The sequence below is a fragment of the Balaenoptera acutorostrata genome, chromosome 7, assembly GCF_949987535.1.
Source record: "Balaenoptera acutorostrata chromosome 7, mBalAcu1.1, whole genome shotgun sequence".
Lineage (NCBI taxonomy): Eukaryota > Metazoa > Chordata > Mammalia > Artiodactyla > Balaenopteridae > Balaenoptera > Balaenoptera acutorostrata.
In genome coordinates, this window is record NC_080070.1 from 29,432,380 (window position 1) to 29,446,482 (window position 14,103).

Genomic DNA, 14,103 nt, shown 5'->3' on the forward strand with positions numbered 1-14,103 from the left:
GGCAGCACACGGGAATAACAACTTCTGGTTGGAGCAATTGAATAATCCTGAATTCTTTAAAGCGAGAAAAATCCTGTCTTTAGAATAATGTTTAATGGCTTTGTAAAGCAAGGCCATGAATTAGATTATTTAATGTTTAAAAAAAATCATGTTCGTCATCTGTGATTCTGATGTATCAAATCTATGGATATTCTTTGGATACTTTAGCAAAACCATTTCCAAACTACCTGTTATGCAGTTTCTTTAAAAAACCTAAATGCAACTTCAGGTATTTGAAAGAGAAACTAAATGACATAAAAGAATTACACATTCTCCATTGCACACTGATTATGGTGTTTTAGTGTTTTCTAGACTTGTCCTTTTTTTGATGTGGTAAACACTCACACAGAGGATTTGTTCTACTTTAACATAGAGAAGCAGGTGATTTTTCTACTTGGATATTCATTCAGACAGTTAGCGCAACTATGAAGTTTTTCCATTAAAAGTACACACTAGATGTAACGAATAGCTTCATTTGGGTAGAAATATTGTCTGAGCAACTGCAAAAGCTATGTTTAATATAAAATACCACAGTCTGATCTTTCATACAAGACACCTGAAAAGAAGAGCATCCTACCTCCTAGCTCCCAGGCAATGCCACACCCCATATATGCATGTTTTAAATTAGCATCTTGTAGTTTTGATTTCGCTTTTACAAAACAGGTGGGACATATATCAGAATTTCTTACTCTGAATTCTTGTTTTAATGAATAGAACAAGAACTGCATTCGAACTCAAGCTGCAGAAGGCAAGCAAAACAACTGACTTGCGCATCCCAGCCTCTGTGTGTACAATGTTTAATGTATTAGTTGATGCCAAAAAGCAAAGCACCAAACTCTGTGCCCTGGATGGAGGACAGGAGGTAAGTCGACTGCATGTCCCATGTGGAAATGCAGCACTGGGTGCCCTGGTGGAGGAGGATGCTGTTTCCAGAAGTCTCTCACTTGACTAGATTAAAAAGATCAAGTTCCCCCATACAAGTGTTTGATCTTTTTTTTTTTTTTTAATTTATTTATTTTTTATTTAATTTATTTTTTGGCTGCATTGGGTTTTCGTTGCTGCGCACGGGCTTCCTCTAGTTGCGGCGAGCAGGGACTACTCTTCATTGTGGTTCATGGGCTTCCCATTGTGGTGGCTTCTCCTGCTGCGGAGCATGGGCTGTAGGCACGTGGGCTTCAGTAGTTGTGGCACGTGGGCTCAGTAGTTGTGGCACATGGACTCAGTAGTCATGGCTCGCGGGCTCAATAGTTGTGGCTCGCGGGCTCTAGAGTGCAGGCTCAGCAGCTGTGGCACACGGGCTTAGTTGATCCGCGGCATGTGGGATCTTCCCGGGCCAGGGCTCGAACCCGTGTCCCCTGCATCAGCAGGCAGACTGTTAACCACTGTGCCACCAGGGAAGTCCCTGATCTTTACTATAATAATGGAATGCCCCTTTATCCTTTGCTCTTGTCAATTTCTTCTTTTTAATATAAAGACTGCCCAAAATTTTACAAGTGGCCATTGAATTTCAGATATACCTTTTAACGGCTTAGGTGTTGTGTATTTACATAAACCTTGCTTTTCACAAGCAAATGAGAAAGCTAGAAAGCTACTTACGTTGTTTATACAAATATAGAGTATCCAGAGTTTGCTTACAAAAAAACAGGCCACAGAAAATAGCACATGAAATATTTTATTTACACAAAAGTTTCCATTTCTTTTCTGTATTTAAGGATTAGGCTTTGCTTTTTTCAATAAATACCCCATTGTTTCAATTTGATTTCTATTTTGTTTGATTCTATACTCAGAAATACAGTTTATTTTACCCCATGATTTATTTTTGTTGAGAGTGGTGACTGGGTGAAATGGATCTCTTTTTCTTAGATTATCTGTTTAAGTTGATGTTTTATTGCATCTTTTCCCATGGTAATTACTTTTTCATCATTTCTTTATTTTTCCCTTATGTTCTCCTTCATCGTCTTTTCTTTTCCCCCCATGGCATGATCCAGTTTGGTAGTCAGTGGGTAAGTTTCTTTTTTTAAAAAAAAGCACATTTTCATTATTATTTTTGTATGTGTACATTTTTTATTTTCATCTTTTCAAATTAAAATAATATAATTAATTCCATTTTCAGGTTTTTGGTTTCTGTGTATAACACTACATAGCAATACCCAATGACTCAGTAAAACACATGTAGATACTTATACCTTAAATAGTGTCAAGGGGAATGTTTCTTCCCTGTTAAGCTGCAGAATCAACAAACTACTTTTAAACTTTTAAAGATAAGATTATTTAAAACTAAATGAATTCACCCTCCTTTAAATTCTAAATAAATTCAGAAGCAGAGTGTTTGTTAACATTTTCAAGATGCATATATCTGTAGTATATACTTTCATTAATACTAGAAGAATTTAGAGTTTGGGGCTTTAGATGACATATAGCATATATGAGGGTAACCTCTAAATTTGAGGGCCAGGAGGCAACTCTTAAGGTCACTTCATACAGAAGAACCCAGATGTGGATTTCAGTGAGGGACATGCCCACCATGATAACAGCCTTTCCTCCCACTCATGGTGTGGGATGTAACCATCATCAGAGGCAGGGAAGAGGCAGGCCTGTGTCAGGAGCCTTCTTCCTCCCTGACACAAGGTTTTCTTGAGGTACTACCCAGAACCTCAGGAGGAACACAGTTTGAAAACCTTTTAGAAATAAACAAATGAGACCTAATGAAACTTAAAAGCTTTTGCACAGCAAAGGAAACCATAAACAAGATGAAAAGACAACCCTCAGTATGGGAGAAAATATTTGCAAATGAAGCAACTGACAAAGGATTACTCTCCAAAATATACAAACAGCTCATGCAGCTCAATATCTGAAAAACAAACAACCCAATCAAAATATGGGCAGAAGACCTAAATAGACATTTCTCCAAAGAAGACATACAGATTGCCAACAAACATATGAAAAAATGCTCAACATCACTAGTCATTAGAGAAATGCAAATCAAAACTACAATGAGGTATCACCTCACACCAGTCAGAATGGCCATCATCAAAAAATCTACAAACAATAAATGCTGGAGAGGGTGTGGAGAAAAGGGAACCCTCATGCATTGTTGGTGGGAATGTAAATTGATACAGCCACTATGGAGAACAGTATGGAGGTTCCTTAAAAAAACTAAAAATAGAGCTACCTAACCACCCAGCAATCCCACTACTGGGCATATACCCAGGGAAAACCATAATTCAAAAAGAGTCATGTACCCCAGTGTTCATTGCAGCACTGTTTACAGTAGCCAGGACATGGAAGCAACCTAAATGTCCATCAACAGAGGAATGGATAAAGAAGATGTGGTACATATATACAATGGAATATTACTCAACCATAAAAAGGAACAAAATTGGGTCATTTGTAGAGACATGGATGGACCTAGAGACAGTCACACAGAGTGAAGTAAGTCAGAAAGAGAAAAACAAATATCATATATTAACACATATATGTGGAATCTGAAAAAATGGTTATAGACGATCTTATTTACAAAGCAGAAATAGAGACACAGACGTAGGGAACAAACGTATGGATACCAAGGGGGAAGTGGGGGGTGGTGGTGGTGGGATTAATTGGGAGATTGGGATTGATGTATATACACTATTGATACTATGTATAAAATAGGTAACTAATGACCTAAATGAGAAGGAAAATAGATAACTAATGACTTAAATGAGAAGGAAATCCAAAAAAGCGGGGATGTATATATACATATAGCTGATTCACTTTGCTATACAGTATAAACTGACACAGTATTGTAAAGCAGCTATACTCCAATAAAAATTTTAAAAAAATCCTTCTCCAGAAGGATTCATGGATTATGGATTTCTCACTGATTTTTAATGCACCCAAAGTTCATTGTTCTGTAGTGTTCAGGTATTCAGTGAACACAAGTTGCTGAACCACTTTGTTTCTTGATCAAACCAGTCATCTTTAAAAAAAAAAAAAATAGAACTATATCTTAATCATGTTCTTATCAAAAAATTACATCTAATGAGACAATAAAATCTAAAATCTTCAAAAAAAAGAAAACCTTTTATACCTACAGGATTGACTAAATAAATAAATAAATATTTTTTAATAGGTCAAATGCTTTTGTGCTCTACAAATATGTTAAATCTTACACGTCTTACAGTTGACACCTGGGAATCAAATTGAGAACCAGCTCTTCACTGGGCTAACAATTCTCATCCAAGCAGAAAGGCTTAAGTAACTGCTAAGAGGATGAGAAGGCCCACTATTTGTGAATTTCATACTTTTTAACCCAGAGATAAACATTAGCTATTTGGCCATAACTTATGTGTGTGTACACGTCTTTCATTCTTTGAGCAATTCAGGGGGAAAAGATGTGTTTCTAATACCACAGCATACAACCATACAGACACATTAAGTAGCTGATATGTGTTATAGAGTGTTCAGTAATTATTCTCTGATCTCTTATGATGTGATTTATTATCTCTAATTACCTGAATGAGTAGGCAGCTGGCTTGGCTATCAATGGCTCATAACCACCTTCTCTTGGTTTTCTATAGCCAGATGTAAGCCTTTGATTGTCTGCTTGGGAATATTGCCTTAGGTCTCTTTATACACACATCCATTTCTCATCAGGTTGATAGAATCATTTTGCCTCTTCCATTAATACTGAATTTATCCTTTTGTTCTTATTTTTACATACACTGCAGTACCTGATACTGATAGGCACGTAATAAATATTTGTTGAATGAGCAGACTGATTTTTTTTGTCACTGCTTTAAAAATATTACCCCCATTAAAAAAAAAAAAAGTCCTCCTCTGTAAGAAACAACTCACTCTAGGACTCTGAAAGAAAAACAGGCACAAATGACAAAACATTGTTGCATTGTCAAATGATTCTTTACATTAATAGGTGGATGGTTTTGAAGAGTAATCTGCTATTGTGCATTATGTCTGCACCTGTACCTTCTCACCAGAGACGATTAGTTTCCCACAACTTTCACACAATTAATATAGTTCAAAATGTGCAGGTGTAAAACTCATTAACAACCCTGAAAAGTGGTAAACAAGAATTTCAATGCAAAAGAAGTATTTTATACTTTGCTTTTAATCTCCAGGAAATATATGCACATAATTGCACAGGCTTTTCCTCCCTGTACGTGTTTGAGACAAGTTTTGGAATTATTGCAAAGTGGTGAATACATTACATACAGAGGTGAGCCAATGGACCCCATTGTATAGCAAGCAACAAATAAAGTTTTTGAAAAAACTAGATTATTACACAATTTGGAACCTTATAAAAATATATACCACACTGGTAAACCTAGCAGATTTTTTTTTTTTTTTTCTAAATTTAAGGGAATTACCTCTCCACAGTCTCTAGTAACTTTGTTATATCGTCATTGCTGGGATAAAACCTTCCCAACTCCTTACCCACAGTGAAGCCTCTTCTGGGCTCCTAAATTATGATCCTGTTTTCATACGTGGCACACAATGATGCAAGCACTCTGGGCCACAGCCCAGAACAGCATTTAATGGAGTGATTAGTGAGTGAATGATCTGCTCTTGTGACAGCTGTGTGTAATGAGTCAGCAGTCTCAGGCCAGGCCCTCAGGGACAGATGTGGGGATCAGAAAACCACCAGTGTTTAGAAATCCTCATTATCCATTCCTGCAGAAAAGCAGATGACTGCGTGGGCCTTAGGCAGTCATATGCTCTCAGAACCACTGTACCTCATGGTCCATCCATTGAAGATGAAAGCACATTAATGGAGCTACTTGGGGGCCCCTACTTATGTGGGATTTGTTCTCAATTGCAGTAAAATACTTCCGTTGCCAGAACAATCCAATACAATAGAAGGACCAAAATCTTTTAAGAATGCTGGATTGCACTGGCATTTGATTAGTCTTCGTTTCTTGCGTGTTTCCTCATGAGAACAGTCAGGTGAAATGAGAATATTTACCCACATATAGGGGGGCAAGGATTTCAGACCTGTACCTGATCTGAATTCCCTGGGCTCCATGAAGTAAAAATTCCTCAACGGTCATCTTAATCTAAGTTCGGAGTCATCTACTGGAGAAGCAAGGCACCAATGGTTTACTTTTGAGGGCAGATGTGGGGAGAATTAGTCTAAGAATGGTCTGGAAATTACCAAAACCCTGGTCTGTAGAATCATTGATCCAACTTGAAATATCCTGTTAGGAATTTTATTTATAGGCTTTTATGGTTGCCGAGAAAAAGTTTGCAAGTTTTTAACAAAAATTTGGTCTGCTAATCTAAATGAAAAACCTATCAATTTTAGCTTAGGAAATGTAAATGTCTCCAGATAAATTCTGTTCTTACCTGTTTTGATGTCTTTGTATGTGTTTGTATTTGTCTTTGGAAGCTATCTGGATCTCCTAATGAATAACCTTTTCTAGCTAACTATCTATTATCTATATGTGGCATTTCTGGACTATTCTCTTTGCAGAATATGTATGTAAACTATAAATTCTCAGGCCACCTCCCCATTTCCACCCACAGTGCTCCTAGACCACCTCTACCAACTGTGCAGCTAGAGCAGACTCTGGAAGTTCCCAACAGCTTTCAGATTTAGAATTAGTGTAAGTCAGAGCTAATCAGATAAATTTACAGTAGCAAAATCTCGTATTAAAAAAATCTAGCAACCCTTATACTATTTGGGTTTGCCCCCTGGGTAACGCATTTAAGATGTACAGTATATTTTCTTTCTTCCTTTTTGACTTTCTCTCTCTCTCTCTCTCCTTCCCTCCATCTCTGCTTTTGGCTAGATTAGATATGAAAGAAAACAGCAGTCAAAAGGTGTGTATTATAGGAGAATTTGATGGCTCCTAGAGTCTGTGGCTTTCCCTGCCTTTCGATAAAAAGGATATAAATGGCCTCTTTAGTGGCTCAACTCTTGACTTTAAGAATTGCCAAAAAAAAAAAAAAAGAATTGCCAAAATCGGTCCAATCCAAAAGTTTAACATGCATAAGCTCTACTATTTTATATCCAATAGCCTTCTGATGGCATTTCATTATTTTTGAGTTAAAAATAAAGTTTATGGCAAAGGGAGATAAACATGGAGGAGAAGGCATATTTAAGAAGATGGAACTGTTTGGAGGTTCGGGCGCCTCAACCCCTGAATGTTCTGTAGCCCTTTCCGTGTAAGAGGGATGAGAGAAGCTTGAAGCCCGTCTCCTGTATCCCTTTCTTATTCTACCCCAAAGAGGAACCTCAGTCTGCTATTTTAGCTCCTCCTGCTACACAGACAGGAATTTGGAGAGAGAAGGATTTGAAAAGAGAGTGTGCACGGAGGGAGAGCTGCTGAGCTCATTTGCATAAGCTCCTCCACTGCCGAGTCATTGGAACAGTTTCAGCTGGTGGGGGCCAGGGGGAGTGATGATTTTGTACCTGTATCTGGGGGGGGGGGGTGCTTCCTGGACATCTCAACTACCAGCCAGGTTTTTCAGGCTCTTCCTCTTCTACCTTGCTTTTCTTTGTTTTCTTCCCTTTTCCTTCTCTTCAAGCTGTTCTGAAAGCAAAAGTGTCAGTACTACAGCAGTAAGAAGTCCCCCATCTAGGTTTCTGTTCTGTTTGTCCTTTGGGGAGCGCAAATTTGAGGATCAGTAAGGCTTTACGTGAGATGGACGCTTAGTATTTTGTTTCACTGAGTGGAATGCATGCCTAGAAATTTCCTTGTTCATATATGTGTGCTTAATTTTAGACCACTTGTCAACACACACATGCATACATACACACAAGCAGGAAAAGAAAATAATTCACATGCTCCAAAATTATGCTTCCTTTCTTCATTATTTGTGCAGGTAAATGATGGCTTGTAACTGTCAGAGCCTGTGGGGAGACCTCATTCCTGCGTATTCCAACGCAGACCTAAGTTGATGTTTTGTTCTGTGTGGAAACTTTGAGACATGTTTTCAGAAGAAAAAATAGCTTTCAAAAACTTACATCTTTGGAAACCATTCACCCAGCAGCTGTTAAGTTGGTCTAATGTTTATACTGACCTGAGTACTTTTACTCTATGCATTATGTTAGCTGTTCCAAGAAGCCTTGAACCATCAAGATAGGGTTAGTCTTTACAAGTCACATTCTCGTGAAGTGTGCCTTCACACGCTGTCAAAGCTCGAAGCTCCTGCTAGCTTAAGAAGGGAACTCTCTAGTATTCTCTAAAGAAAGCAAAAAAAGAGTCTTTCAGGTTTATTTTAAATACATCTTTTTTGCATTTACTTAAAGACGTCTTTTTCAGAGGAAGCAGTAATAAAACTATGGGGAGTGAGTGCCGTTTCATTATACCTTTTATGGCCTATTAATTTGTTACCATCTATCACCTTTGTTGATGAAATTTTAATTTTGCCCTTGCTTGAGCATATTGTAAGAATTGTATAAACTGCGGCTCCCTGTGCTGACAAAAAGGTCCTTTCAGTGTGAACAACTGGGAGCTCATTTTATTTCTAGAGCACATTTAAAATAACTTATGAATGAGAGTTGTCAGACATGAAATGCTGTATTAATTAAATCTTTTTCCAGTCCTTTTGCTTCTCCAGCTAAACCAACCCTTTAGAAAAATACACGGCCACCTTAATTATAGAGAAGAAGACAAAAAGTATCCTTCACATTCCTCCGCCTGAATAAGAATAAGAACTCAATTCATCTATATAATAACCCCATTAGCTGCTTAACTCAACAGAGCACATGGGAAAATTTTCAAACCCCACAATGTAAAAACTGTTGATTGGGTGGATCGTTTTCAAGGTTTTGTTCTTCTAATGTGCAAAATGGTCATTTTGTATAAATCTGATATGTCATAACTAGTAGCTTTGAAACATTTATGACTTATGACAAAAGTTTTGTGTCCACATCAACTAATGCATCATTGTCTTTTAATATCTAGCAGCAGTACCATTCAAAAATAGATGATTTGATTGACAACACTGTAAAAGAAATCATTTCACTTCTAGTTTCAAAGGTAAGGTATTTTTTATTTACCTTTTTAAATCAAATTAAATAATTTTCAACTGAGAATTTTTAGAAATATCTGTCTTAGGTTTCTAAATACCTAATTGAGAAATAGCTTTAAAGACAGACGCAAGAAAAGTTCAAATTTTAAGAAAAGTTATGAGCAAATTATGAACACCTGGTCAGTAACTTTTGGTTTTGCATTTATAATTAATTTTGGCTTTTCTTGCAATTATTGTCCTTCTAAAAATAACTCTATCTTCCAGTAATACCTTATTCTCTCTCATTCATGTTCTCTTATTGTTTGCCTCCAGGGATGAGTTGAGTCATCATCAGTTCTTGAATTTAGCCTATTTTTTTGTGGTGACAGCACTGGGACTCTAGGACTGGTCTCACAGGCGGACAGAGAAGGCTGGCAGAGTGGTGTCTGAGGTTCTCCACTCCCAGAGGTCTCCCACGATTTCCTATTTGAGGCTTCAGATATCTTTGACAAAAGCTATGGCCTTTAGTTGTATAAGTAGAGATGAAGTATAAGTGAGTGTTCCATTGAATGATTAGGTGATTTAAAATCCCGCTAAGGTGGAACAGACTGCCATAGATGACATTGGAGATCAGGGTCTGATAGGAAAAGAGATGAACAACCGGAGAGCACGGGGAGATGAAAGAGGGTAAGGAGAGAGGATGGATTTCTCCCAAAGAGGCACTTTCATAAGAGCGGATGCTGGATCAAAGAGCCCTAGACCAGGCTTCATAAAACAATTGGAAGAATGTACAAAAAGCAAAGGAAAAGCCACCCTCAATTCAATAAACAGAGAAAGGACATGTTGTTTAGAAAAGAAAGAAATAGAGATGCCCAATAAGCATGAAGACTGTTAAGCCTCAATAGTTTAAGGAATACCAATAAAACTAAAATTTATATAATATTTTTATAGCAAATTAGCATAGATGTTTTTAAGCTATCACCCAGTTTTAGAAAAGGTGAAGTGGGACACTCACATTTTCTATTTATGGGAGTATAAGTGGCTACAACCTTTCTAGAAGATAGTTTGGAGCTATATCAAGTACATTAATACCCGTTCACCTAAAATTCTTTCTGCGTTTTTTTTTCTTACTACTCAGAGATGCACAAAATTTATATACATTGATAGATGTCACATTATTTCTAATGAAAAAAAATGGAATCAACTTTAACATGAGGGCAATGGTAAAGTAAATTATGGGACATCTGTATTAAGAAAGTTTGCTTTCAAAGACTATAACGTTAAAGGAAAATTCCATAATATAGTGGTAAGTGGGAAAAAAGCTGAATATTTAGAAATATAAACTATGATCTGAATTGTCATCACATAGAGAAAAGACAGATAAACACCACAGTACCAACAGAGCTTTTATCTGGGTGGTGGGATTATAGTTGATTCGGGGGTGGTGGGGTTCAAATTGTTTTGTGCTTCCTAATTCTCTGGTAGCAGGTCTTGAGGTAGAAAAAAAGTCGCAGAGAAAGGGGATTTTAGAACTGCACCACCTCCCCAGTTTGTTCTTGCCCCCCAGCTTCTACCCCAGCACTGAACACCTACACTTACAACACAAATTCACCAGCAGGGGGAAAGGGGAAGGGTTAAGAGGAAAACCATCTGGGAGGTAGAGAAAGAGGTGGATCACTGGAGAATGAAGCTCCTACAGGAAGAACCATGAGATTCCCGCCCTCCCAGGAACCCAGCCCAGCAGCTTACAGCCCGCAGAACAGACATAGTTAACCCTGCACCTTTATTGTCGGCGAGCCATCCAGGGAAATTTTATCCAGGTAGAGCCTCCCCATCAGCACAGCTCTCCTATGGAAGTTGTCTTTTGCAAGAAGGGTGCATAAAGAGAGCCACTAAATTGCAAGCATGCAGTTGATAAAGGGTTAAATAGGCAACAAGGCTAAAAGGCTACAACTAGTTTTGGTTTGGGGCGAAGGGGAGGAAGGGTTGCAGAAAAGGCAGGAAGGTCTATACATCATTTCTGCATTTGTTTCTGGCAAAGTAAAAAACTTAAATTCTTCTATATCAAATGCATCTGGTTAATTGAAAAAATAGTATATTTGAGTCAAGCTGGGAAATGGTGTCCTAGAGATCAGCACTATGAAATAGAACTCTCTGTGATGATAGAAATGTCTATCCTTCACCATCCAGTATGGTAACTAGTAGCCACATGTGGTTGTGGAACACTTGAGATGTGGCTAGTGCAACTGAGGGATTGAAATTTTGATTTTACTTAATTGTAATTAATTTTAACTTATATAGCCTAATGTAACTAGCTATTATATTTAGAAATCAGGTCTACATTATAGTTTTTCTCTCTGGATCCTTTCTCCTGCAGTCAAATGGCACTTTTTAATAATCTTTAGTTGAAAAGTATAAAATAAATTAATTTGATAGTTTTTTTTTTTTTTTTTTTTTTTTTTATGGCTGTGTTGGGTCCTCGTTTCTGTGTGAGGGCCCTCTCCAGCTGCGGCAAGCGGGGACTGCTCTTCATCGCGGTGCGTGGGCCTCTCACTATCGCGGCCTCTCTTGTTGCGGAGCACAGGCTCCAGACGCGCAGGCTCAGCAATTGTGGCTCACGGGCCCAGTCGCTCTGCAGCATGCGGGATCCTCCCAGACCAGGGCTCGAACCCGTGTCCCATGCATTGGCAGGCAGACCCTCAACCACTGCGCCACCAGGGAAGCCCCAATTTGATAGTTTTGACAACCGTCTTAAGCTTCCATCGAAGATGACAATAAATGGTGCATTTTATTTCATTAAGCAAAGATGAATAGGATTCTGCAATACAATCCTTAAATGTTAGCACGCCAAAAAATTGCCTGAGAGCTTTTTAAAATACAGATACCTTAGCCCTGCTTTCCAGAAGTTTTGGAAGAAGGGCAGGAATGTGCATGTTTAACTAGTCACCATGGGGATTTTGATGTAGGAGTTCCTGCACCAGACTTGGAGAACCACTGCTCTGATGACCCTCCACTTAGATGGACATGCAAACTACCTTAAAACTTCAGTATATTTAAAAACAAGACAACCCCTTAGATAGTATGTTCCCATTTGTCTTCACCAAAGAAGAAATGATTTTTTTAAAGGAGGTATTTATGGAGTACCTACTGTGAAGCAGCCACTGTACATATGTTATTTAATTCAAACTACATAGCACCTATGGAATGGGCGGACTTACCCTATTTCACAGAGAGGAATGTAATCTTCAAAGTAGTATAGTAAACTAATCAGAGTCACACACCTAATAAGTGCAAGAGTTGGGATTCAAACCTTTGAGTTTCAGATACCTAATCCAATGCACTTGCTGATTCCAGATGTCCAGGAAATCAGTAAAAAGCAAAAGACTAAAAATTAAAATATGTAACTTCTACATTAACTGTCTTTATTCTGGCAAATTCTAAGAGCTGTGTCCTAGACATTTTTATAGCATATTAATTAATTCAATATAAAGTAGATGCATAAAATAGTGAATTCCTTGTATCCCAAATGTTTCTGCCCATATTTTAATTCTTCTGTGCATATTGAGAAATATGTTTGCTACATTCTTTTCATCTCTTCTCTTCAGTTCTACTTCTGCATCCTCCTTTTATCCATATGTCTTCACAAATATTTTGAGAATGATCCAGGGCTCTTAATCACATGTAACACTCAGCAGGATGTGTCCCACCTGCACACACATTTCCCATGCCTAGAAAAGATCTTGGCTTTCCATCTTTATGTTCTCTCTCCACCTAGCAGCTAAATGGTGGGATTCTTGGGTTTCCATCTTTAGTCTTTTTTGAACTCATTCCATATATATCTGTGACTTTCACTCTTCTGGTTTAACTATATGCTGATGATTTTGAACTCTGTACCTGAGAGGTAGTATGGAATCATGGTTAAAAGCCCAACTACAGGCCTGAGGAGTTTAATGTCTTCATCATTAGAGCAATGAGAAGTCACTGAAGGGTTGGAGAGGCAGGGAGTAGGGGTATAGAGTTAATCATATTTGCATTGTAAGACAATTCATTTGATTGCCCACAGCAAACAGATTGAGAGGGAGTAGTAAGGAGGCTGTAACATTGGTCTCTGTTGGACTAGTCCAAAGACATTTAAGATAATACAATGGGCAGGGTGCCATAGACTGAATGTTTGTGTCCCCCCAAAATTCATATGTTGAAACCTAATCCCTAATGTGATGGTATTTGGTGGTGGGACCTTTGGGAGGTGATGAGGTCATGAGGTTAGAGCCATCATAAATGGGATTAGTGGCCTTATAAAAAACACCCCACAGGAGTTGAGTGTCCTGTGAGGAGCTTCAGTGCACATCCCGAGCTGAGGTGTCGGCTCAGCCGTTTCACCTGGAGCTCTGGTCTGAAGGCCAGGGGCAAGGCTTCTGCATGGGGCCCATTATGAGCAAGTGAAACAGACTAAGCACAAAGAGAAAAAAGGTGGATGGGCTAGGCCTGAAGTGAGAGTGCCAGATTTATGTCCTTTCCAGAAGAAATGTGGATCCTCAAGCAACAGGAGCTGTGTGGCTGACAGGGTCTTCGTGCTCCAGCCAGGTGTCAGGCCTGAGCCTCTGAGGTGGGAGAGCCGAGTTCAGGACATTGGACCACCAGAGACCTCCCGGCCCCACATAATATCAATCAGCAATAGCGCTCCCAGAGATCTCCATCTCAACGCTAAGACCCAGCTCCACTCAACGACCAGCAAGCTCCAGTGCTGGACACCCCATGCCAAACAACTAGCAAGACAGGAACACAATCCCACCCATTAGCAGAGAGACTGCCTAAAATCATAATAAGTTCACAGATACCCCAAAACACACCACCAGACGTGGTCCTGCCCACCAGAAAGACAAGATCCAACTTCATCCACCAGAACACAGGCATCAGTCCCCTCCACCACGAAGCCTACACAACCCACTGAACCAACCTTACCCACTGGGGACAGACACCAAAAGCAACGGGAATTATTAACCTGCAGCCTGCGAAAAGGAGACCTCAAACACAGTAAGTTAAGCAAAATGAGAAGACAGAGAAATATGCAGTAGATGAAGGAGCAAGGTAAAAATCCACCAGACCAAA

At 38.8% G+C, this 14,103-nt stretch overlaps 1 protein-coding gene across 14 annotated transcripts in view; it reads left to right on the forward strand.

Annotated features, from left to right (window-relative positions):
* Positions 1-14,103, forward strand: part of CADPS2 (calcium dependent secretion activator 2) — a 545,377-nt gene that overhangs the window by 477,593 nt on the left and 53,681 nt on the right. For 8 of the 14 annotated variants that reach the window (XM_057549848.1, XM_057549852.1, XM_057549849.1 and 5 more), the window contains 3 exons: positions 754-901; positions 2,028-2,042; positions 8,949-9,023. In XM_057549848.1, the coding sequence (XP_057405831.1) occupies positions 754-901; positions 2,028-2,042; positions 8,949-9,023 (238 nt within the window). The remainder of the gene's footprint in view (positions 1-753; positions 902-2,027; positions 2,043-8,948; positions 9,024-14,103) is intronic. The other 6 variants (XM_057549853.1, XM_057549844.1, XM_028165237.2 and 3 more) reach the window with 3 other exon arrangements.